The 27,297-nt window shown below is 34.7% G+C and overlaps 1 protein-coding gene across 1 annotated transcript in view; it reads right to left on the bottom strand.

The window, feature by feature from the left end:
* Positions 1 to 27,297, bottom strand: part of CTNNA3 (catenin alpha 3) — a 1,660,471-nt gene that overhangs the window by 717,558 nt on the left and 915,616 nt on the right. Inside the window, exon 9 of the mRNA XM_081238023.1 lies at positions 26,252 to 26,404. Within this exon, the coding sequence (XP_081094149.1) occupies positions 26,252 to 26,404 (153 nt within the window). The remainder of the gene's footprint in view (positions 1 to 26,251; positions 26,405 to 27,297) is intronic.

Raw genomic sequence — 27,297 nt, 5'->3', positions numbered from 1 at the left:
ATTCATTTTGGAGATACACCAGGTTGTGTTCTCACAAAGACACAACTTTTATATTTCTGCTGTAAGGAAAGCTATAATACATCCAATTGAATTGTAAAATGCCTAGCATGAGGTACTTCTAGTTACTGATAAAAGAGAAAATTGTATAGGAAGAGTGTATTCAGAGGGTGAAAATGAGAACTCTAGAGAGAAGGAGGAGGAGACAAAGGAGGAAAAGCAGGAGAAGGGAGGGGACAGAGAGTAAATTGTTGGTGGAAGGGCTACAGTCTCTAGAAAACTGACTGCCATAATGCAGCAAAATCACTCTATAAGAACTTTATCTTCTTTTTTTATAATTAATTTTTATTGCAGTATAGTTGCTTTACAATGTTGTGTTAGTTTATGCTGAACAGCAAAGTGAATCAGTTATAGGCATCTTTTTTGGCTTTCCTTCCCATTTAGATCACCACAGAATATTGGCTTCACTGTGCTATACAATAGGTTCCCATTAGTTATCTATTTTATACATATACATATATTTTATACATATACTTTTTATACTATATTATATGTTTGTTACAAGACATTTGTGCAACTCTTCTTAGTTTAGGTTTCCATTTCTTTGAATTGGTCGAAAATACCATCCCTTTAGATAATTACAAAGCTATTTATTATAGAGGACATAGAGCCATGAAACCTGCATATGACATTCTTCTTCTTCTTTTATTTTATTTTATTTTATTTTTTTGCGGTACATGGGCCTCTCACTGTTGTGGCCTCTCCCGTTGTGGAGCACAGGCTCCGGACATGCAGGCTCAGCGGCCATGGCTTACAGGCCCAGCCGCTCCGCGGCATGTGGGATCTTCCCGGACCGGGGAACGAACCTGTGTCCCCTGCATCGGCAGGTGGACTCTCAACCACTGCGCCACCAGGGAAGCCCTACATTCTTCTTTGAATTGTAGAAGTGATAGAACTTTAGCGCCAGTATCGCTTTATAATCTAGTGCCACATCTTTATATAATGGGATGGTTAACACTTTGTCAAGTTCACTCAGCTAGTTAGTGAGAGTGTTGGTGAGGACAGAATATTTGTCTTGTGACTCAGTGCTGCTCTCTTTCTGCTGCTGCAAATCACCTCTCTAGATATTATCTAATGGCCATTGTATACTCAGAGATTAGCAGGAAAAAGTTGTTTGCTTTGCTTTCAGACTTTAAAATTTGACTTTGTGTTACTATATAATTGGTAAGTTTAGTTAGTTCAAAATCTCAAATACTGGTTTCATAAAAAGGATCACTACCTTACACATGACCCCAAAATAAAATGCTTACCAAATAACAGAGAAAAATAATTAGTATAATTAAGCTTCTTTTGTATTTCAATAAATGAAACTGCTCATTTGAGTTTACTCATGAATCTCAGGTGTAATCACTATGTCTTTAGGAGTTCTAAGGGTTTCTTTACATTGAGAAATGAATTGCAATAAAGTATTTCAGAATTCATCTCCTCCAAGTGATTGTTTAATGACTTCTGAAATTTCTTATTTGAATTCTAAGTGTTAACTTCTTTTAGCCACACTAACACAGGAGCTCTTTAAAAGACAAGAGTCACAATTTAGGACCCGGGCTTCATCATTTTATATAGATCGGCACAAACTCAGCCAGCTGTTCACAGTCAGCTCTGCCTTCAGCACCCTGTGGCTCTCATTCGCCATGCTGTCATCTCCATATACCCAGTTATCAGTCACAACAAGGTCTGTGGCTCTCCTTTCAGTGTACCATGTTATTTGTTATCCTCAAGTTCCAGGCCTTTTCAAGTTTTGCATCTGCAGAAATATCAACACAGCTTCTAAGTATTTTAAAACTTTATAAAAAAAAGAAAAAAAAACCCAGATGTACCTTATATTTGGTTATTCTGTAGTTGCTCAAGGCCATCCAGTAAACTTGGTAAAAATCACACCAAAGAACAAGCTCATCTGCTGGCATTAACTCTACCATTTAGAAACACACTGTCAGGATGTATAGAGTATCTAAAAGACTAGAGTATCTGTACACCATCCTTTAAAAGCCAGGCCTTCTTCTAAAGAGTATAAAGTGTTCACATTTATTTTCATTCTATTAAACTACAGAATGGTGACTATATGCCCCATACATGGAGGGTCTGGTAATGCACAGAGCCAGAATTCTAGATATTGATTACTTAGTGAGAGAGAGAAGACATATAATATTACTCTATGATAAGACATGAAATTATGAGTCATATTAATGACATTTATAATAGGGGGCTCTGGTAATCACCCTTGTACTAACTAACTGTATGCCTTAGGCATTTTCCTTAATTTTCCCATTTGAAAAATAAAGATTACAGACTAGAAGTGCCCAAAGCCTCTTCTATTTGGTTGTCTCCTGTCCAATCAGATGTATTAAAGTTGATTTTTGTCATTTGGAGTAAATGCTAACATAGTACTTGATAATTTTAGAAAAAAAGATTTCAAATCAAGAACCATTTGTCAAGACAAAGAAAGATACATTTTATAAAAAGTATATTAGAATTTAAAACTATGGCCTTTGAATCCACTCAAACCTGTGCACACACTGCAGCTCTGCCATCTTCTAACTGTGCGTGGTTGATAAGCTGATTCACCAATCTTAACCTTCCTTTTCCATAAAACAAGACAAATAATATCTAAATGTGATAATTCATGTAACATTGTCTGACACACAAAAGCACTTACACAGGATAACTATTACTATAAGCATTATCCACATAGTATTTTTTTTCCTTTTCTAAGCCCTTGTATGTTAACCATATAATTTTATCTTCACAGTACTCTATAAGGTAGTATTATTACCATTCTGTATTTGAAGAAACTGAATCACAAAGAAGTTCAGTCACTGCCATAGGGCATGTTAGGAAACAACTTTGTCTCTCCACATAAAAACAGAGGGAGAGTTTAAAGTGAGAGTTCCCTGACTCCCCAAGAGTGTCAAATTTTGCAAAACTATTTTCATCCCAATAGAGTCAATCTTTAAAAGTTTGTTCCCACAACTTTAAATGTCTTCCCCTTACACACTGCTAAAAGTAGATTCATTGTGGTGTGTGTGCATGTGTGTATATGTGCTGAAAAATTTATTATGAATTGTGATTGGTAGAAGGGGTTATTAATTGCATACTTGGTACATTTTTGGTTAATAATCTCAAAGAATTACCCAAATGAAAAAAAAATATTCCTACCTCAATAAAGATCTATTAAAAAAATAAAATGTAACTAAAATAAATTAAATTATATTAAAAAAAAAAAAAGATGATGAAGGTAGAAGGCACAACAGAAACAAAATGCTGATACACTATGACTTTTCCAGTATCATAGTGTCCAGAGTCCAGTGGCAGAGCCAGGAATAGAAGCAAATTAAAATGTTTTTATTTTATATCACTTCAATGTTGCTTACAAGCTTAGAAAATGTCTATCATCTAGGGCCTTAAAGTTTTATTTTTTCCTCTGTGGTCCATAGCTTGGAGAGAGAAGGTATTCAATCTATCAACAATGTAAAAAAAAAAAAAATCCTTCCTATTCTTAGGAAAATAATACATGAGCTGAAAAGTCTTAAGGATTAAATGGCTAATCATGGCCACATTTGTGAATAGGAAGTCGCTAAATCCATATTTATGTAGTGATCACACCATGGAAGCCTTGAGACCTCTCTATTTGGCTCTTGTAAAACTGCCTGCACTGCACGTCACACTCTCAGTGCAGCACTACAGTCCTTTTTTAATTTAGCAGGTAGCTTTGTGGCTGTGAATCTTCTGAACACAGATTGATTTATGGAAAACTGATCTCCACACCATCACTTAGCTATCTGCCAGTCACGATTCAGGTCCAATCTTTATTAGCTCCCTGCAGAAATGTCTGAGACTGACCACAAATTCCAGAAGTGACATGATGGTTTGCCATGGAAATGTGGTTTTCATATTCTGGAAGATTTAGAAAACAGGACTACAAAAAAAGAGACTCCCTTGATGAATAACTACTATAGTGTGGGTTGTTCTGTGACAATTCTTAGGGAGGAAGGTATCCTAGAAACAATCATAAAAATAGATGGATCTTGGGTGATCCCTATGCTTTTTCTCATTTATTTTGCTCTTGCTTTTTTAAAAAGGCTTATAGCAACCAGGAAAATAATAAAGTTCAGTATACAATGAGGGTATTCTTTTCCCCCCTGGCATGAGCTCATAGGTCAAATGGGACACTTATACTGACAACAGTCCAGATGTCGAAACAAAAGAATTGATGGTGATAGCCCATTTCTTAAAGAATGCTGCTGACTGTGCTTCCTGCTGTCAGTTCTTGCCACAGAGCTCATCGAGGTATCTCTGGTGTCAAAAGAATCAGCACCACCTCATGCCAAACCTAAGCAAGAAAATCTAATGCTAAGGGGCGTTGAAAATTGGAAAAGTATGATAACATAAAATGTATGCATCTGGGGATTAAAAGCCTTCAAATTTCTCAGAACAAGAATGCCAGATCCATTTGTGTTTTCCCAAACTTATAAATGGCAAGTCCATAGCCATTTATTGATGAAAATTGTTGATTTTTTAACAATGAAGATCAGAAAGAGAAATTAAGGAAATAATCCCATTTACCATCACATTAAAAAGAATAAAATACCTAGGAATAAACCTATCTAGGGAGGCAAAAGACCTATACTCTGAAAACTATAAGACACTGATAAAACAAATTGAAGGTAAAAAAAAAAAACAGATGGAAAGATATATCATGTTCTTGGATTGGAAGAATCAATATTGTCAAAATGACTATACTACCGAAGGCAATCTACAGATTCAATGCAATCTCTATCAACTTACCAATGGCATTTTTCACAGAACTAGAACAAAATTTTTTTTTAATTTTTATGGTAACACAAAAGACCCCAAATAGTCAAAGCAATCTGGAGAAAGAAAAATGGAGCTGGAGGAATCAGGATTCCTAACTTCAGACTATACTACAAAGTTACAGAATCAAAATAGTATGGTACTGGCACAAAACAGAAATATAGATCAATGGAACAGGATAGAAAGCCCATAAACAAACCCATGCCCCTACGGTCAATTAATCTATGATAAAGGAGGCAAGAATATCCAATGGAGAAAAGAGAGTCTCTTCAGCAAGTGGTGCTGGGAAAGCTGGACAGCCACATATAAACCAATGAAATGAGAACACTCCCTCATACCATACACAAAAATAAACCCAAAGTGGATCAAAGACCTAAATGTGAGACTGGATACTATAAAATTCTTAAAGGAAAACATAGTCACCACACTCTTTGACATAAATCACAGCAATATCTTTTGGGATCCACATCCTAGAGTAATGAATATAAAACCAACAATAACAAAAAAAATGGGACCTAATGAAACTTAAAAGCTTTGCACAGCAAGGGAAACCATCAACAAAATGAAAAGACAACCCACAGAATGGGAGAAAATATTTTCAAACAAAGAGACTGACAAGGGATTAATCTCCAAAATATATAAACAGCTCATGCAGCTCAATATCAGAAAAACAAACAACCCAATCAAAAAATGGGCAGATCTAAACAGACACTTCTCCATACTGATGGCCAACAGGCACATGAAAAGATGCTCAACATTGCTAAGTATTAGAGAAATGAAAATCAAAACTACAATGAGGTATCACCTCACATCAGTCAGAATGGCCATCATCAAAAAGTCTACAAACAATAAATGCTGGAGAGGGTTTGGGGAAAAGGGAATCCTCCTACACTGTTGGCGGGGGATGCAAATTTGTACAACTATTATGATGAACAGTATAGGGGTTTGTTAAAAAACTAAAAACAGAATTACCATATGATCCAGCAATCTCCTTCCTGGGCATATATCTGAAGAAAACCATAATTTGAAAAGATACATGCACCCCAGTATTCACTGCAGCACTATTTACAATAGCCAAGACATGGAAACAACACAAATATCCATCAAAAGAGGAATGGACAAAGAAGATATGGTACATATAAACAATGAAATATTACTCAGCCATTAAAAAAGAATGAAATAATGGCATTTGCAGCAACATGGATGAACCTAGAGATAACCATATTAAGTGAAGTAAATCAGACAGAAAAAGACAAATATATGACATCACTTATATGTGAAATTTAAAAAAATGATACAAATGAACTTATTTACAAAACAGAAACAGACTCAGACTTCAGAAACAAACTTATGGTTATCAAAGGGGAACAGTGAGGGGAAGGATAAATTAGGAATTTGAGATTAACATACACACACTACCATATATAAAATAACAAGGACCTACTGTATAGCACAAGGAACCCTACTCAATATTCTGTAATAACCTATATGGGAAAAGAATGTGAAAAAGCATGGATATGTGTATAACTGAAACACTTTGCTGTACACCTGAAACTAACACAACATTGTAAATCAACTATATTCCAGCAAAATAAAAATTAAATTTAAAACTTTAAAAAACAAAACAAAAAAATGTTGAATTTTTTTTTTTATTAAAGATATTTATTGAACATTGTGCTAGATACTCTGCTAGGTGCTAGGGATACAGTGATAAACAAAATTGTCATGGTCCCTATTCCTTTTTTTTTTTTTTTTTAGTTTCTGCTTTATAACAAAGTGAATCAGTCATACATATACTTCCGTTCCCACATCCCTTCCCTCATGCATCTCCCTCCCTCCCACCCTCCCCATCCCACCCCTCCAGGCGGTCTTGAATTTTTGAAATCAGATAAATCTGCCACTTTGAGTGTAAATGTCCCCTTGCGGATGCTTTCCTAGGTGTATTTTGTATCTTATGTGCTGCTACTTGATAGATGTATTACAACTCCTATCTAATTAATATCCTGGAAATTCTGGCTATAGTGTTTATACAAAAACAATGAAATAATATTAATTGACCGTTAATCAGAGATAAATGAAAAAGTTCACTAATAAAAGACATTTTAAAGTGAGACATTATCTTAGAATTTCTTTTTTATACTACCATATTTTCATTTTTACCTGGGACTTTTAAAATTAATAAAATAATCCATAAAATAATAAAGTTTATTTTTTACAACAGTTTTAGGCTCACAGCAAAACTGAGTGGAAAGTGCAGAGATTCCCCATATAACCCCTATCCCCACACATGCATAGCCTCTCCCACTATCAACATCCCCCACCAGAGTGATACATTTGTTACACCTGATGAACCTTCATTGACATATCATATCATATACAAATCATAATGTAAACCATAGTTTACATTATGACTTACTCATGGTGTTTTACATTCTATGAATTTGGACAAATGTATAATGACATGCATCAGTCATTATGGTGTCATACAGAGTATTTTCACTGCCCTAAAAGTCCTCTGTGCTCTGCCTATTCATTCTTTTCCCCAATCCCTGGCAACCACTGATCTTTTTATTGTGTCTGTAGTTTTGCCTTCTTTAGAATGCCATACAGTTGAAATGATATAGTATGTAGCTTTTCAGATTGGCTTATTTCACTTAGCAATATGAATTTAAGTTTCCTCCATGTCTTTCATGGCTTGGTAGCTCATTCCTCTTTAGTGTTAAATAATATTCCAATGTTTGTCTGGATGCACCACAACTAATTTATCCATTCACCTACAGCAGAACATCTTGGCTGTTTCCAAGTTTTGGCAATTTTGAATAAGGCTGCTAGAAAAATTCATGTACAGGTTTTTGTGTGGACATAAGTTTTTAACTCCTTTGGGTAAATACCAAGGAACAGGACTGCTGGAATGTATGGTAAAGGAGTATGTTTACTTTTGTGAGAAACTGCCTACTGTCTTCCAAAATTTCTGTACTATTTTGTATTCACACAAGCAATGTATGTGAGTTCCTATTGCTCCACATCCTAGGCAGCATTTGTTGTTGTTTGTGCTTTGGCCACTCTAATAGATGTGTAATGGTATCTCATTGTTGTTTTAAATGACAATTCACTACTACCATATGATGTTGAACATATTTTCATTTGCTTACTTGCCATCTATCTATGTTCTTTGGTTAGGTATCTGCTCAGTTCTTTTGCCCTTTTGCCCATTTTTAATAGGGATTTTTGTCTTCTTATTGCTGAGCTTTAGGGATTCTTTGTACATTTTGGATAACAGTCGTTTATCAGATATGTTTCTTGCAAATATTTCCTCCAAGTCTGTGCCTTGTTTTGTTCTCAATGTTGCCTTTTGCAGAGCAGAAGTTTTTAATTTTAATGAAGTTCAGCTTATCAGTTGTTTCTTTCATGGACAGTTCCTTTGGTTTTGTATCTAAAAAGTCATTACCATAACTAAGATCAGGCTTTCTCCAATGTTATCTTCTAGGAGTTTTATAGTTTTATATTTTATATTTAGGTCTATGATTCATTTTGAGATAATCTTGTGTAAGTTATAGGGGCTGTGCTAGATTCAATTTTTTGCATGTGGATGTCCTGTTGCCCTAACACCATTTGTTAAAAAGACCATATTTGCAAATATTTTATCCCATTTGGTAGGTTGCCTTTTCATTTTGTTGATGGTTTCCTTTGCTGTGCAAAAGTTTTTTTAGTTTGATGTAGTCCCACTTGTATATTTTTCCTTTTTTTTCCTTTACTTTTGCTGTCAAATTCAAAAAGCATAAAAAAAAAATTCAAAAAGCATCACCGAGACTGATGTCAAGTTGTTTACTGCCTATGTTTTCTTCTAACAGTTTTATGGTTTCAGGTCTTACATTCAAATCTTTAATCCGTTTTGAGTTAATTTTTGTTTGTGGTATAAGATAGTGGTCCATTTTCATTCTTTTTCATGTGGCTGTCCAGTTTTCTTAACCCATTTATTGAAGAGACTGTCTTTCCCCATTTTATTCTTCTTGGCTACTTTTTCTTAAATTAATTATCTATAAATGTGTGGGTTTATTTCTGGGATCTCTACTCTATTTCATTTATCTACGTGTCTATTTTCATTCCAATATCATGATGTTTTTTGCAATACAGTTTGAAATCAGGAAGTGTGATGCTTCCAGCTCTGTTCTTCATCAAGATTGCTTTGGTTATTAGAGGTCTTTGTAGTTCCATACAACTTTGGGGATTGTTCTGTTTATTTCTGTGAAAGATGCCATTAAAATTTTGATAGACATTGAATTGAATTCATAGACTGCTTAGAGTAGCATGGAAATTTCAACAATATTAAGTTTTCCAATCCATAAGTACAAAATCTCTTTCCATTTATTTGTGCCTTCTTCAATTTATTTCATCAATGTCTTATAGTTTTCAGTGTACAAATCTTTCACCTCCTTGGTTAAATTTATTCTTAAGTATTACATTCTTTTTTGATGCTCTTATAAATAGGATTATTTTCTTAATTTCTCTTTCATTGGTGGTGCATAGAAATGCAACTAATTTTTGTATATTGATTTTATTTACTGAAACTTTATTTGTTAATTAATTATAACAGATATTGCTGGAATCTTTATGGTTTCCATGTATAATATCATGTAATCTGCAAATAGAAACAATTTTACTTTTTCATTTCCAATTTTTATGGCTTTCATTTATTTTCCTTGCCTGACTGCTCTGGGTAGAACTTCCAGTACTATGTTGAAGAAACATGGCAGAAGTGGGCATTCTTGTCTTGTTCCTGGTCTTAGAGGAAAAAGCTTTCAGTGTTTCACCACTGTGGGCCTATCATATATAGCCTTTATTATGGGGAAGTATGTTCCCTCTACAGCAGTTTGTTGAGAGGTTTTATGATTAAGTAATGTTGAATTTTGTCAAATGCTTTTTTTGCATCTACTGAGATGATCATGATTTTTATCCCTTTCATTAATGTGGTGTAACACACTGATGGATTTGTAGATGCTGAACCATCCTTGCAATCCTTAAATAAATCCCACTTAATCATAATGTACAATCCTATCACTGTACTGTTGAGTTAGGTTTGTTAATATTTTCTTGAGAATTTTTGTTCTCAAAAATTCATCAGGGATATTAGCCTGTAATTTTTTTTTTCTAATAGTGTCTTTGTCTGGCTTTGGTATCAGGGTAATGCTGGCCTCATAAAATGAATGTTCTTTTCCTTTATTTTTTGGAAGAGTGTAAGAAGGATAAGTATTAATTCTTCTTTAAATATTTGGTAGAATTCACCAGTGAAGCTATCTGGTACTGAATTTTTCTTTTGGGGAGGTTTTTGATACTGATTCAATCACCTTATTTCTTCATGATTTGGTCTTGGTAGGTTGTATCTTTCTAGAATATATCTATTCTTCTAGGTTGTCCAATTTTTGGCATATAATTGTTCATAGGAGTCTCTTACAATTCTTTGTATATGTGTGGTATCAGTTGTAATGTCTCTTCTTTCATTTATAATTTTATGTATTTGAGTCCACACTTTTTTCTTGGTGAGTCTAGCTAAGGATGTGTCTATTTTGTTTATCTTTTAAAGAAACAGCTCTTAGTTTCTTTGATCTTTTCTATTCTTTTCATAGTCTCGCTTTCATTTATTTCTACTGTGATCTTTGGTTATTTCTTTCCTTCTGCTAACTTTGGACTTAGTTTGTTATTCTTTTTCTAGTTACGTGAGATGTAAAGTTAGGTTGTTTTTTTGAGATCCTTCTTGTCTCTTACTTTATACTTTATTGCTTTATACTTCCCTTTTAGAACTGCTTTTTCTACATCCCATAAATTTTGGTATATTATATTTCTGTTTTCATTTGTCTTGATATGTGTTTATTTATCTTTTGATTTCTTCTCTGACTCGCTGGTTGTTCAGAAGAATGTTGTTTATTCTTTTTGTTAAATTTGTATACATTTTTGTAAATTTTCCAGTTTTCTCCCTATAATTAATTTCTAGTTTCAAACCCTTATGGTCAGAAAAGATGCCTGATATAATTTCAGTCTTCTTAAATTTATTGAGACTTGTTTTGTGCCTAATATATGATCTATCCTGGAGGATGTTCCATGCAGGTTGGAGAAGAATGTGAATTCTGCTGCTATTAGATGGAATTTTCTGCATATATGTTAGATAGATCTTGCCTAATGTGTAGTTTAAGTCTAATGATTCCTTATTGATTTTCTGTCTAGATGATCTATCCACTGGGGAGGTCCCCTCCTATTATTGTACTGCTGTCTATTTCTCCCTTCAGGTCTGTTAATATTTGCTTTATATATTTAGGTGCTCCTAGGTGATGATAATGTGTTTTTAATTTCCAAATCTACTTGGTCATTGCTGGCTATAGAAAAGTGATTAAATTTTGTATGTTAACTTTGTTATAATCAACCTTCTTATAATCACTTATTAGTTCCAGGAGATTTTTGTCCATTATTTCAGATTTTCTACATAGACAATTTTGTCATCTGTCAACAAAAACAGTTTTATTTGCACATTTATTCCCTGAGATTTTTTTAGGCTAATGTTTATTGCAACATTACTGCATTGTCAGATATTTTCATAAAGGCTTTACTTGCACTACTTCATTTAATTCTCACAAAATCTTTATGAATAAGTATGCTATTATATCCATCTTGCTAAGGAGAGATTTGAAGCCCAGAGAGGCTAAATAAGTTGCTCAAGTTCACACAATATTGAAGTCAGGATTTGTTTGTCTGATTCTATGTTCTTTCCCACTAGATTAGTCTTTAGTGCCTTCTAGGATTCTTACAAGTTTTAGTATTAAAAGCAGCACCAAACATTTTACTTACATTAGTCTCCATATAAGGCCAGCTAATTAATAGGCAAGTTTCCTGGCATTCACACAAAATATACACCAACCCCCCTGCCCCATAAATTAACAAAGTAAGTAGAAAATCTTAAAATGGATTTGTTTAATGTAAGAAATAAGTTAAATTTGCTTTATTATTTAAATATTTAGTAACTAAAAATGTTTGGATGCTGGAAACTACAAAATACTGATGAAAAAACTCAAAGATAGTGTAAACAATTAGAGAGATATATCATGTTCAAGAATTGGAGGACTGAAAATTATCAAGATGTCAATTCCTTGTATACTGATCTATAGATCTGATCTATAGATTCATGCAATTGCAATCTTAATCCCAGCAACACTTTTGTAGGTATTGAAGGGATTGTACCAAATTTTACACAGTAAATTTTACACAGTAAGACAAAGGAATTAAAGTAGCTGAAACAATTTTTAAAAAGAACAGTATTAGAGGACTCACAACACCTGATTTCAAGGCTTACTATAAGGCTACAGGTTTTTTGTTGTTGTTTGTTTTTTTTGGTTTTTTGCAGTATGTGGGCCTCTCACTGCTGTGGCCTCTCCCATTGCAGAGCACAGGCTCCAGACGTGCGGGCTCAGCAGCCATGGCTCACGGGCCCAGCCGCTCTGCGGCACATGGGATCTTCCCAGACCGGAGCATGAACCCATGTCCCCTGCATCGGCAGGCGGACTCTCAACCACTGCCCCACCAGGGAAGTCCAAGGCTACAGTTTTAAAGACTTTGTGGTATTGGTGAAAGGTAGACACATAGAGCAATGGAATAGAATGGATAAACCAGATAAACCCACAATATAGGTTAATTGATATTTAACAAAAGTACAAACATGATTCAATGTAGAAATGATGCTGAAACAACTGGACATCCATATGCAATAAATACATACACACATAAACAAACATTTACCCCTACCTTGCACCATATAGAAAAATTAACTCAAAATGGAATAAAAACTCAAGGGTAAAAACTAAACAGTATAAAACTTCTAGAAGAAAACATACGAGAAAATATTTGTAACTCTGGGTTAAGCAAAAGTTTATTATATAAGACACAAAAGCGTGATCCATATTTACTAATATCGATAATTTTGACTTCATTCGAATTTTAAATTTCTGCCCTAAGAAGATACTATGAAGATATTAACAAGACAAGCCACAGATATAACAGAAAACACTTATGAGTTACATAAATGAAGGACTTGTATTCAAAATATATAAAACACATTTAAACAATACAAAAATAAGTAAATAAACAACTCAATTAAAAAATAGGTAAAATGTTTGAATAGGCACTTCCCTAAAGAAGATATACAAATGGAAAAAAGCATACAGAAATGCTCGGGGAATTCTGCATGAAAGTGAAATTAAAGCCATCCATATTTGAAATGAAGACATATAATTATATTCTCAGATGACATGATCTTATATATAGAAAATATTAAGCAGTATACACAAACATATGCAAACTATTAAAACTAATAAAGTCAGCAAGTTGCAGGATACAAGATCAATATACAAAAAAATTGCATTTCCATATACTGCAGAAAAGAACCTAAAAATGAAAACAAGAAACAATAACATTTACAATAGCATCAGGAAGAATAAAATGTCAGGAATTAAGAAAAGAAGTGCAAACTTATACACTGAAAACCACAAAATGTTGAAATAAATTAAAGCAGTTCTAAATAAATGGAAAGACATTTCATATTTGTGAATCAGAAGCTTAACACTGTTAAAATGGAAATATTCTCCAAATTGATCTATAGATTCAACACAATCCCTATCAAAATTCCAGATTTTTTTCTCAGAAATGACATACTTATCCTAAAATTCATATGGAAATTCAAGGGACTCATTATAGCCAAAACTATCTTGAAAAAGAAGAACAAAGTTGGAGGAGGATTCACATTTTCTGACTTTAAAACTTATAACAAAGCTATAGTGATCATGACAAGTGGTACTGACATAATAATAGACATATAGATCAATGGAATAGAACTGAGTCAAGAAATAAACACTCAAATTTACAGTCTACTGATTTAGAGGGTTCAATTGGAAAATAGTAGCCTTTTCAACAAATGGTGCTGGGACTAATGGATATCGCATGAAAAATAATAAAACTAGATTCTTCTTGAATATGTAACACCATAAACAAAAGCTAACTCAAACCTGATCAAAGACCTAAATGTAAGAGCTAAAAGTATAAAACTCTTAGAAGAAAACGTAAGAGTAAATCTCCATAACTCTTGATTATTCAATGGTTTCTTAGATATGAAACCAAAAGCACAAGGAACAAAAGAAAAAAGAGGTAAATAGCACTTCATCAATATTTAAAACTTTTGTGCTTCAAAGGATACCATCAAGAAATGAAAGGACAACACACAAAATGGGAGGAAATTTTGCAAATCACTTATCTGAAAGAGACTTGCCTCTAAAATATATAAAGAACTATTATATCTTGATAATAAAAAGACAAACAATCCAATTTGTAAAATGAATCAAAGATTTAAACTAGGGCTTCCCTGGTGGCACAGTGGTTAAGTATCCGCCTGCCAATGTGGGGGACACAGGTTCGAGACCTGGTCCGGGAAGATCCCACATGCTGCGGAACAACTAAGCCCATGTGTCACAACTACTGAGCCTGTGCTCTAGAGCCCGTGAGCCACAACTACTGAAGCCTGTGCACCTAGAGCCCATGCTCCGCAACTAGAGAAGCCACTGCAATGAAAAGCCCACGCACCACAACGAAGAGCAGCCACTGCTCGCCACAACTAGAGAAAGCCCGCGTGCAGCAAGGAAGACCCAATGCAGCCAAAAATAAATAAAATTTTTTTAAAATTAAAAAAATGATCTAAACTAATATTTATCTAGAAAAGATATACAAGTAGGCAAAAAGCACATGAAATTATGTACAACATAGTTAGCCATCAGGGAAATGCAAATCAAAGCCACAATGAGATGTATCCAGTAGAATGAATATAATCAAAGGCAAATAATAACAAGTGTTGACAAGGAAGAGGAGAACTGAAATGCTCACACATTGCTGGTGGGAATGTAAAATGGTACAGCTTGGTACCATCCGAAAAGAGTCCCGCATTTTCTCAAATGTTTAATATAGGGTTATCATATGACCCAGGAATTCCACTGTTAGGTATATACCCAAGAGAAATAAAAACATATACCCACACAAAAACCTGTATAAAAATGTTCATCAGAATTATTAATAATAGCCAAAAAATGGAAACAGCCCAGACGCCCATCAACTTACGAATGGATAACTAAAACGTGATATACCCATACACAGAATTAGCCATAAAAAGAATGAAGTACTGATATATGCTACACATGATGAACCTTGAAAACATTATGCTAAGTGAAAGAAGCCAGTCACAAAAGACCACATGACGTATGATTCCATTTACATGTAACATCCAGAATAGGCAAATCTATAGAGACAGAAAGTAAATTAGTGATTGCCTAGTTTAGGTGAGATAAAATGCTTTAAAAATAATTGTGATGGTTGCACAACTCTCTGAACATTCTAAAATCACTGAAATGTATACTTTACATAGGTGAACTGTATGGTATATGAATTATATCTTGATAATTTTGTCATAAAAAAGATATTCAACATCATTAGTAATTAGGGAAAGGCAAATTAAAAGCATAATAATATAATACTACATACATTAGAATGGTAAAAACAAAACCTTTGATAGTACCTAGTACTGGCAAGGATATGGAGCAACTGGAGCACATATACATGGCTTGAGGGAATGCAAAGTAGTCTAGCCATTTAGGAAAAAAAAATTGACAGTTTCTCATAAAGTTAAACATGCATGTATCATGTAACTGTCTGTACCATATGAGAAATCTGTACTCTTCATTTCTGGCACATTAAATGTGCCAGTCCTTCTGTCTCTAAAATAGCCCTCTTTCCCCTTCTCCTTTGCCTAATTCGACTTTTAAACCAACAGCCCTTTTAAATTTACAGCTTTAAGCAAATTCCTCAAAATTGTAATATTTTTATCCTAAACCAAGCCAATAACCACAAATGTCCCCAATAGGACTCAGTAGTTCATCCCTAACATCATTTATCACATCCAAACACAATTGCAATTTACTTTTCTTTACTTTCTCTTAGATGGTAAGCTCCAATAGGGAAGAGTCTATCTTTTCTCTGTCTGTGATTGAATCCCCAGCACCAGTACAGCTCCTGTCTTAAAAAAATATTTATTTGATGTAAGGTGGATAGCTGGTGGGAAGCAGCCGCATAGCAGAGGGAGATCAGATCGGTGCTTTGTGACTGCCTGGAGGGGTGGGATAGGTAGGGTGGGAGGGAGGGAGACGCAAGAGGGAAGGGATATGGGAACAGATGTATATGTATAACTGATTCACTTTGTTATAAAGCAGAAACTAACACACCATTGTGAAGCAATTATACTCCAATAAAGTTGTAAAAAAAATATTTATTTGAGGAATAGGTGGCTTTTTGCAAATATAATGCAAACTCTTTAGACATCATGTTGCTAGCAAAGGAAAATTAAAGCAACTAGATGTTCTCCTTTGACACTTCGAGTAATAATTTGACTATACCAACAGTTGGAGTGAAAGAGTGAGAGGGAGAGTTAAACTGAAAGAAAGATATGGGGAGGACAAAGGGAATTTGTAGCAGTCATTTATCAGACTGATTCAAAGCACAAAAGTCAAACCCTCTAAGGATGTTCTGCTTTTATTTTGGCACACCATGAATAATTTCACAAAAATGTCAAAGAATGATTTAGAAAACCCAAGTCTCTTTTCATGCTCCTTATACTTTAGACAAAGTGATCAAAGGAATGCAGAATAAATTTGACTTTGTCACTAATGAGAGCATTTTTTTTTAAAGTATCAAATGTAACACTTCCATTTTGCAGAAAGTTCCAAGTGTAATTGATTTCTCACGAAAGGAATCTTCTGAACATACACAGCTATAGCTTTAACTGGGTCTAACATATATATGAAATATCCTTTAGCAAGATGCCCCTTTCTCTCTCCCCATTCCTACCCTAGAATTGCTTCCAAGCAGCAGAGGAGATAAGAGGAAATAGCTGATCTTCTCTGGGTTCTTAACCCTTTGCAATTCACCTCCTATTTCAAAGTTAACCACTACAGGAAAGAAAATTGGAAGGAACCCACTTACCCAAACCAACCTCCCTTCCATAGCTAGCTTCAATACCTGATTCTTACTATCAGGACATCCTCCAGATCTTATCTACAGCTCCTTCAAAAATTCATCTTGGGGAAGCTTGTCTTTTGTAACTTGACCTCAGAGCAGAGACTGAAAAAACTAGTGGTACTTGGCATTATGTATTGGTACAAATGATGAAATTGTGGTTTTGTTTTTATTTTGTTTTAAACTGATTTAGTGGTCTACACCTAGAAATCAAATGATTTTTACATTAAAATCTATATTTATGAGTTCTTTTAAGAAATTGTAATGCCTGAGAACACAGGGCCTGCTTTCATACACAGCAATAATTGACCAAAGATAAGTTGAGGTCAATCCTTTAAACTCAGTTTATGTTCTCCATTTCATCAGAGGCCCATCCTATGGAGCATTTACATTCATTACTTGTTTGTCCCCTACTGTAAACATTTGAATTTTCTGCCCCTACCTTAGGGATGCTCTGCACACAAGGTTAAAAGGGAATGAGTGAAGGGGGACCCCTAAATGCATTTTAGGTTAGGAAGAATACTTCTAATAAAATGCTCTGCAATTTTTAATTTAATAGGCCTTTGTGGACTAACTAAGAGAGCTAAATAGTATAAATAACACTGATTATAAGGCAAAATATATTTCAAGTTCCAAACAATCACCTTAAAAATGGACTATTTGTACTATTTCATCAGAAGATGATGCCTGATCTCACTTAGGTCTTATATCCTGGACTAACCACTAAGCATTAGCTATGCAGTTACCCAAGAGTTATGAAGAATGACCAAATGCAGAAGGATTTCAAGGGCATAAATGTGTGCTTCTGACTTTCTGCTTCTCTAGCTAAGGAAGGTGGAATAAGATCAGAGATTCATAGAAAAAAATGAAATCCACTCTTGGAACTTTTGCAGCTTGATCTACCTAATAGCAGGTCTCTTGTCTAAAAGCATTCAGAAAGGTTTTTCCTCTCTCCATCATGGAATGAAACAAGTAAAACTTGGGCTCACTTTCCATTTTTAGGTTTATTGGGCTTCCTCTATTCCTTTAATTTCTGCCATTGATAGAAACAAGTTGATTCCCTACTCTGTCATTTATTAGATGTGTGACATTAGGCTAGTTGCTTCATTTCTCTCAGCCAGGGTTTCCTTCTCAGCAAAATGTAATAAAAATATTTTTCTCGATCACATTTTGAGCATTGATGATATGAGGTAATGAGTATAAAGCGCTTTGTATAATGCTGGTACAGATTACTAAATCTTTTATTTATTTTCCTATATTTTCTTCCCTTGTTTTTCTCTTATTACTAAAAAAAAGTTACTTTTATGCTATGAAATCCATAAAATAACCACTCTTCCAATACTTTTATTTAACCAGCCTCCTTCACCCAAGTTATCTACAGATATAAAACAAATAAAAGAAGTCTTCTCTTTAGTTTCTAGAATTTTGAATGTCAGGAAGAGAGAAGATTATTTAATCCTTTACTTTCCATTTACAGATCATTAAATTGAATTCCACAGAGGCTGAGTAATTTGCTAAAGTCACCTAAGCAGGGGAGTAGAACTCATATGTTTTAAGACACAAAAGACAAAAATGAAACCAGTTCTAAACAGTAGGGCTCTGTATAAATGAGGTCTATAGATCACATTGCAGGGACTCGCTATATTTGTTTTTAATTGAGTGAAATAGTGAATTGATTAAAAGAAATAGATTAGCTCCAACTTGCATAATCAGACTGGTGATTTAAAAAAAAAAGTTTGGCTTCTAGGCCTGGGATTATTCATCAGTAACTGTCAGCATGTTTGCTTGTTAACTTTTGGTCAAATACCATCATGAAGCATAATATGGGGAAGTTTTCAGTTTCAGAGAAGTTTTACACGTTAATTAATTACATATCAAAACGTTGGGTACACAATTTCAGCAGGAGATTTTTTTGCACGTGCCGTTTTATTGCCTGTTAATGTTCCTGAAAAACACTTTTATCTGTATTTGGAAGTTGCATACAAAGGTCCAACAACTACAGTATATTTGACAATGAATTTTTTAAGAGGAAATTTTCATTGCTTATCAGGGGTACTGGAGATTCAAGTAACCTCTTTCCAGATTGAAAAAAAAAAAAAAAAACACATGTTAAAGAGAGGAAAGGGATGAAGACTAATATTCACTGAACAATGATGTCCATGTCACATGGCACTTGGTTTTTTTTTTTTCTGCAGTACACAGGCCTCTCACTGTTGTGGCCTCTCCTGTTGCGGAGCACAGGCTCCAGACATGCAGGCTCAGCGGCCGTGGCTCACGGGCCCAGCCGCTCCGTGGCATGTGGGATCTTCCCGGTCTGGGGCACGAACTCGTGTCCCCCGCATCGGCAGGCGGACTCCCAACCACTGCGCCACCAGGGAAGCCCTGCACTTGGTATTTTAATGTGTCAACCTTATCTTACTGTTATCTTTACTTCACAATGTGGTATGTCTTTTACAGGACAGATACAAAAGATACTAAGTCACTTTCCCAAGAACATCAAGAAAGTCTCCATATTTCACACTTTACTCAGTAAGTCACAGTGTTACCATTTTTACGATCTATAGGATTCTACTTCATTTCTTATACTAGTTCGTTCAACAATGATTTATTGAATGTTGTGCTTACTGTATATCAGGCCAGAGAAACAAAAACAAAGGCTCTAGAGTCCCAGAGTCCAGCACAGTACATGGCACATAGTAGGCACTGAAGACATGTTTGTTAAATGAATGACTGTATGAATGAATGAATACACTCCTGTCCTCAACTTGCCAATCACCTGTCTAGAACTGCACTATCTAAAACATAGCCATGAGCCACTTGTGGCTATTATGCCCTTAAAATGTGGCTAGTCTAGATTAAAATAGGCTGTAAGTATAAAATCTATACCAGATTTCTAAGACTTAGTACCAAAAAATGTAAGACATCTCATTAATTGTTTTTATATTGATTACATGTCAAAATGATAATATTTGGAGTATACTAGATTAAATAAAACATATTAAAATTAGTTCACCTGTTTATTTTTACTTTTAGTATGGCTACTAGAAAATTTAAAATTATGTGTGTGGCCTGCCTTCTATTTCTATTGTATAACATCAATCTAGTACCATTAAGTCCTGGGACACTTGTTTCCTGCTCCAATTTCATTATTAAAACTAGTTTTCTTTTATTTATTGTAGGATAATAAATAGGTTTTAAATCCAGTCATTTTTAAATGCCAGTTTATGTTCATGAGATTCTAATCAATTATGGGGGGTTAGAAGTGTTTATGTTCGGATGCAAAATAGCCACCACACAATATGACTTCCCTTGAGATCCTTCCCTGCTGAGAAGCAACTGCTGCTCTCAAATCCATTACTGGATCCAGTTCTATAAGATGAAATCTAACTTCTTCACCCTGGCATTCAAATATTCAAGGCTCTTCATCAAGTACTGCTATCCCACTTCATGCTCCAGCCAGTTTAAATCTAGATTTCATTTTATTCTTTATTCATGCTGTTATCTCCACTTAGAGTTCTAGTTTTTCATATCCAACTCCACCTAGTTTTCAAGGTTTAATGTAAACATTGCTTACTTCATGCTGAATTTCCAAACTACTCTAATCCCATATAGTTTTCTTTCTCTTCTTAATTCCAAAATACTAATATTCCATTCAAAAATACCTACACTTGACTATGAAAAGTCTCTGACTTGTCTATAATTGTATCACTAAACTTTCCCTGTATTCCAAAGACCATGAATAGAAAATTTATAAAGAAACCTCTAAAACATGGAAAGGTCACTCACCGTGCTTTCACGCTAGGCTTTGAAGAATCATGTTCGTCATGTCTTTTAACTAAAAGAAGATTAAAATGCTGAGCAGTTTCTAATCCAGGGAGTGGGCAGTCACACCTGTGTGCTCTATTCTATATAAGCAAAACCATTTTTGACTTAGCTATAATATCCTTTCCCCAGCAAAAGAGGAGAGCTGCCAAGATGCTCACTGAGAACAGTTGTTGGTTTGTGTAGAACAGTTGTTGGTTTGTGTACAAGCGTAAATATGGGTTTGTTCTTTTTTTTTTTCCATTTTTTTTCTTGTCGAGGGCGAGAAAGAAGGAAGAATGGGATGGGTCTCTAAAAGCTTGATTTATTTATAACCAAACATATCCTTATTTGATAACAGATGATCAATTAAAGCAATGCGTGACATTTGAACAGCATTCTGTCAAAACGCAACGATATTAGCAGAGCTGAGAGCAATGAGCACTTCTTGCAAACAGCAAGAGTCCCCCTCTAAAGTCTTCTCTCTTGGCACTGGGGCTTTGCTAAATCTGGCTTGCCATTTTGTGAGTGGGAACAATCAGCTTTGTAGGTTGGAGGGAAGTATTATAATTAAATGTCCACCCACTTTTTCCTTTTTGATGAAAGGCTCCCATGAAACTTACTAAAATAAGGTACATCAAGACAGATGAATTTTTGATGAATAAGTCAAAGCACTGACAAAGCTGGCTTTTCACATAGAGAAACTTCACTAATCCACAGGAAATTTTCAGGTCTTGATCATTAACACTGGCATGCTTAATAATAATTAATATGATAAAATCCATGGAATAAACAGGAGATTTTATCATTTAATTGGTAGCAACTGTAGTGTTCAGCATGAATTGACTTGCTGAGAACAAACTGTAATATGATTCAGAAATAATAGTGGAGTTTGTAAAAATTAATTTTAGAGAAATATTAAATAATAGGCATTATAAAAAACAATGTCTTTATTGAATATATAATGGCATTCTTCTGAATAATAGTTACATTACCACGTTAAAGCTACAAACTTTATCTCTGAAGTGGGCCAAGTTCTTTAAAGATGTTATCAAATTGTCACAAACTCCTTCTGAAGGAGATCTGGAGCAGGGTTTATAGTGTCTGTCTGCTTTTGATAACTAATGGCAAAGCCATTTGCTAATATCATTGTGTAGTATTATTTTAAAGTATCTTTGTACAACAGAGTAGGGAGGTACTCAAATAATTGGGATCAGGCATACGTGTCAAGTCCAGTTACTGGAATCCTCAGAGTCAACTTTTTAGAGAGGAAGAAAACTGAGCTAGTGTTATGAATGTGTTTCTTCATTTAAGATGGATCTATTGAGAACTAGCTTATAGACTTTGCTATTAGAGGAAGCTTAAAGTGATAAAAAATAAAATCCTTACCCTCTAGAATTACTGAATATTTTTCTTTTTAAGATAAAATTAATATTTTAAACTTCTTGTTTAATAGGTATTATTAGTGGAAACCAGTAGAGTTAATGGTGCCCTAAGACACCATCAGTGCAACATCAAAATACTGGGGAGCACAATTCAATAAGCACATTAGTCATTAATTGCTAATCACTATGTGAGCTTAATTTTTAAAATGCCAACCTCTGCTCCTGCGTCTCCTTCTTATTGTGCCTAGGTGGACCCAAAAACACAGACTAACTTGGATGTACAAAGTAGGAAAAGCTTTGCATAACAGTTACTTAATTCAACGTAAGTAAAATAAAATTAGCCACAAGGATCTAAGTTCTCCAGTTATTGGTACTGCCCAGGGTTTTATAACCATCATTTCACCCATGGTCACTTTATGTTAAATTTACTACATGGTAATAAAATAAGACATGACTTCACTAGAGAATGGGAATGTTCAGGCCCGATTTATTGGCCACTTTTTTCCTCATTCTCATTTCTTCCACCAATACTCCAAATCCTTTTTGTTTTCTAATTATTACTCACAGAATTTCTTAAGGCTTTGTGTTTTTGCTTTGTGTTCAGTTCTACTTTTTACTAACCCTTTCGTAAAAGTTACAAGTTAACCATTATCTAAAGCATTCCTTTAACAGCATGGATTTTTCTTCAAAGATCTGATAGGAATTCTTTAAAAATAGACTTTTTTTCCCCCCACTTACGTCTTACTTCAACAAGTTCACTTTTAGATTTTAAATTTCTCTGACAAACATAGTTGAGGTATCAAAACCCAAACACATTGAAAATAGCTTTTTCTTGAAGTCATTTAGTATCGAATCTGCCCTGCTATGTCAAATAACCCAGCTTGGGAATAAGATGGGTATATACACTTGTCTGTGTAGGGGGGTGGTAAGGAAAAGGGATGTGGAGGACTGGTAACCAATCCATACAAAGGGAACTCACAATGTCCTCTGAAACTGATATATTTTAGTTCTCTTATTTCCTCAGACTCTGCCCCAGACACTTCTATCTCAATGTTTGTAGTAAATTAATGATGATTTGCTCTCTTGCTTTGGTTAGACAGCTCCTTTCAAAAAAGAATTTTCCTGGGAGATAAACGCAGCCCTCTTTTTTTTCCTTCTTGATACATATAAACAACCTAGTGTTTGAGCAGTATACTTAAAAACCATTTTCATTTTCTCCTATGTCTATATCTCTTAGAGAGCTAGGAGTCTCTCAACTGTAAAAAGTATTTCTCAGATCTTACAATTTTAGAAACTGGTAGTGACCTTAGACATTATCTTGTTTAACCTTCACTTTACAGCTAAAGCAAATGAAGCCCTAAGAAGAGACATGTAAATTAAAGGTGGTCGCAAATACTCTGCTGCTCCTTCCAGTGAGACATGGAGTCTCATGCCGCCTCTTCCCTCCTTGTGTTTGGGCAGGCTCTGTGATGGCTTTGATCACTAAAGTACAGTGGAAGCTGTACTCTGCCAATTGCTGGGCCCAGGCCTTAAGAGAATGTCAGCTCTACTTCCTGTTTCTGGCTTGCTCTTGGGACTTCTCATCTCAGAACTCAGAAACTACGCTCTGAGAAGCTGAAGCCACATGGAAAGGCCATGTATTTACTGGCTGGTGCTCCAGTTGACAACCACAGCTAAGCTCCCAGCTGACAGCTAGCATGCACTTTCAATCATGTGAATGTACCATCTTGCTTGTCTAGCCAATCAAACCTTTGAAGGGTTCCATCCCCAGCCAATATTTGACAACCACCACATGAAAGAGACCCTACATGAGGACTGCCCAGCTCTGCTCAGTCAACCTGCAGATCAGTAAGAGAATAATAAATGATTATTCTAAGCACTAAGTTTGGGGATGGTTTGTTAACTAGTAAAAGCTTACTGGAACTGAAGACAAGTTTCTAAGTAATATCAGAGTAAGAACTGGAAGACTCCAAAGCCAGCATAATCTCATTATAATGTGTTAAGGGAACCAAGAGTTGAATAAGACCCATTCTCAGTCCCCTAGTAGCTCAAAATTCCAAAATCTGTTATTGTTTCATATTCACATGAACTACAGAATTTTCAAAATCCTTAAACATTTAAAAGAGATTCTTAGAGCTCTATCTACATAGTAAAAAACTATCATTTGGTAATAAAATAAGGTAGTATTCTCAAGTGTTTCTGGAAGGCAGTGCCTTACTAATAAGCATCATGAAAGAAAGAGTAGTTTAGATAAATTGATTTGGGGAAATGCTGACTTAAAGAGATTTCTTTATATCTGGATTTTTCAGATACGTAAAATCTCCAAGAGGAGAAATAGAACTTTTTTCCCAAAATCATGGGATCAAGGTGTCCTTTATTGAGCACCTCATGAGATTTATATTTCATTAGAAACTAAACTGAAAAATAGGAATAAGGATCCAACGTTATTAGCACAAACCAACTTTTACTTTCAGAATTTTTCACCAAAAAGTTATTCTCATAATTTGGTGTTCCTTCAGCTTAGAAAACATATTTCTAGACAAAAGATTTATGATATTTAGGAGCCATACTTAGTTAGGTGCCTTTAATGACCTGCTCCTCTGTTTTGCTCTCTTTTAATTTTTAACATTTTCCTTTGGGAATAGTTAGTAAATATTTGAGGAATGAGTACAAGAAGGAATAAATAAAACTAGATAAGTAATAAATAGTTGAATGAATTAGTTAAACACAGTAAACCTGGAAATCAGCTTCGACTCTCATTAGCTTGTTTTAGGTTTCGTATTTTTATTTCCATGTAAGGCCAATGGGAATTACATCAGCTGCCCTGTCTCACAGAGTTCTTGGCAAGTTCAAAGATTTCAAAGTCGTAGGTGGGGCAGTTTTAGGGCTGAAATTATCTTAGTAATCATCTATCTATCCACTCTTATTTTCTAGATGTGAAGATTGGGACCCAGTGGAAGTGCTAGCTACATCGGAAACTTCCTTCCCAGTTGATCCACATTAAAGATGTTGGAAAAGCCCTCTACTTTAGTAAACATTGTATAGATGTTTACTATACAACGTTTCTTAATCAAGTGGGGACTATTTCTAACACAAGTTTTACAAGCAATTTGGGCCCCCAAACACATATTTCATCACAGAATTCATGGCCTATATAGGAAGGTGTGGCAGTCAAAACATTTAATAATCAGCATAGCACATAGCACTGACAATGAGTACTGACACAAGGCATAAACAACTGATAGAGTCACACTGATGGGTACCAGCAGTGTATCGCTCTAGTACAAGGATCTGGTCAACCACATTTTTTCCTTCCTTCCAGTGTTTCCTGGACTTGCAAGTACTGTCACTTTACTGGGGTTAGGAATTCTTCCATTCAGGCTTTCTCTTATACCGTGGTTGTATTATTGACGTCCATAAGACAGTAAATTCCACTACCTGTCTTCTAGGAATCGCCCAGCACTTCATAGCTCCTTCAGCAATATGCCCCCCTGCCCCCCAAATCATGGGGCATTTCCATGTTTCCAGTTTCCAAGCAGGAGGAAATTACAGTTTTATCATCTCCTCTTTCCTCTACTGGGACATGGACAAATCCACTATCCCTACTTAATTATTCTGTGTTTCTCTATCCCTGTAAACCCTACATTCATGTTCTATAGTCATGTTTCATAGTTGAATATGATTTGAAAGGCTGAAGGAGTAACAACCATGAAAAGATGGGAGAGAAACAATAAAGTGACATGAGAGAAAGCATCTAATACTTTTAAGTTAGAATAGGAAGAAAGTATTTGTAAGGATAAAACCTGTGTTTAACCAGGTTTGTGTACCAGGTTTGTGTATGTGTGTGTGTAGCTCTGAAAAAAATACACATTAAGAAAATATATCGATCATATTTTCATAATTCTTTCTAAATAACTTGTTCCTTTTCCAAGCCAATGGGGGATAGTTTATACAATTTGACATACATACCTTCACAGTACTTTGGCCCAACTCTGCTTCATTTGCTATAAGTGGACAAAAGTTTTTATTTGAATCCAATTCAGGTATAAATGCAGAATGAGAGCCCTATTCTCCTGGATTTAGAGTAGTTACAGTTCTAGCACACTCACCTCTACAAGCCTGCTGGTGTGTTCACGAAATATCGCAGCATATTCTTTTATTTCCTTTTCCCGGCCATTCTTGGCAGCTTCAATGAGAACCAAAAGTGGGACTGTCGTATCCAAAAAGGAGTCTGACACATGATCTATAATAGCCTTACGGAGCTGAGGAGAAATAAAAAATTCAGGTTTTTTTTTTCAAGAAATAGTTCTTGTTATTTCCAATTTTTACAATCTCAGTAATTACAAAATTTCTTTTATATGTATTTTTGCACAGTCTCTAAAATCATAATATTTAAGACTGTATGAATGTCACTTACAAAGCTAAAACAAGCTAAATATCCAAGAAAAAAAATCATCGAGCAATAGCTCTCTTGCTCTCAAAAACGACTATCTTTTTCTTAAACTGTACTTAGCCCAGAGGTCAGATTATAAGTGATAGTACTGTATTTTTCCCTCAAAGAAATTGCACTATTGTAATGTTTATGCATGTGTACAAACAACATTGAACATCATGTATTTTCATAATTACAAAATTATAAAATGCTTTCTACTTTGTTGGAAGAACTCATGATAAATTTTGATTAGCTAAATTGTAGACTTCATGGTAATTAAACCAAGTTAGATAACTGATTATGCCAGTTGGTAACAGATTAATAGAGCAAGGAGAATAAGAAATGCGTTTGATGTCCAATTTTCTCCATTTGCATTAACTGATCTTGCCCTCACACCTTAAATTATTAAACAAGTATAACATTCTACTACAATTAGTCCTTTTAAATTAGATTATGTGTAAGCTTATAAATGACAATCAGGCAATTACTCTACTCAGCAGATATTTTCTGAAATTTAAAACTGAGCTGGAAAATTAATGCATTGTATTTATATAATCTTGAGTCCTTAAAGATCACAATACCTTGACATGTTTTATTAACAATGTCAGTGATTATGAATGGCTCCAAAGTTTTTGGTCAACTCCCTCAATTTAATAATCTCTGTAATAAAGACATGACTAGCTATCAAACAGGGAGTTTGTAATTTGCCTTCTGTGAAAATTA

Source organism: Mesoplodon bidens (assembly GCF_964165515.1).
Source record: "Mesoplodon bidens genome assembly, chromosome: 1".
In the NCBI taxonomy this organism is placed as follows: domain Eukaryota; kingdom Metazoa; phylum Chordata; class Mammalia; order Artiodactyla; family Ziphiidae; genus Mesoplodon; species Mesoplodon bidens.
The sequence above is the reverse complement of the archived record's forward strand: the minus strand, read 5'-3'. Positions and strand labels throughout refer to the sequence as shown.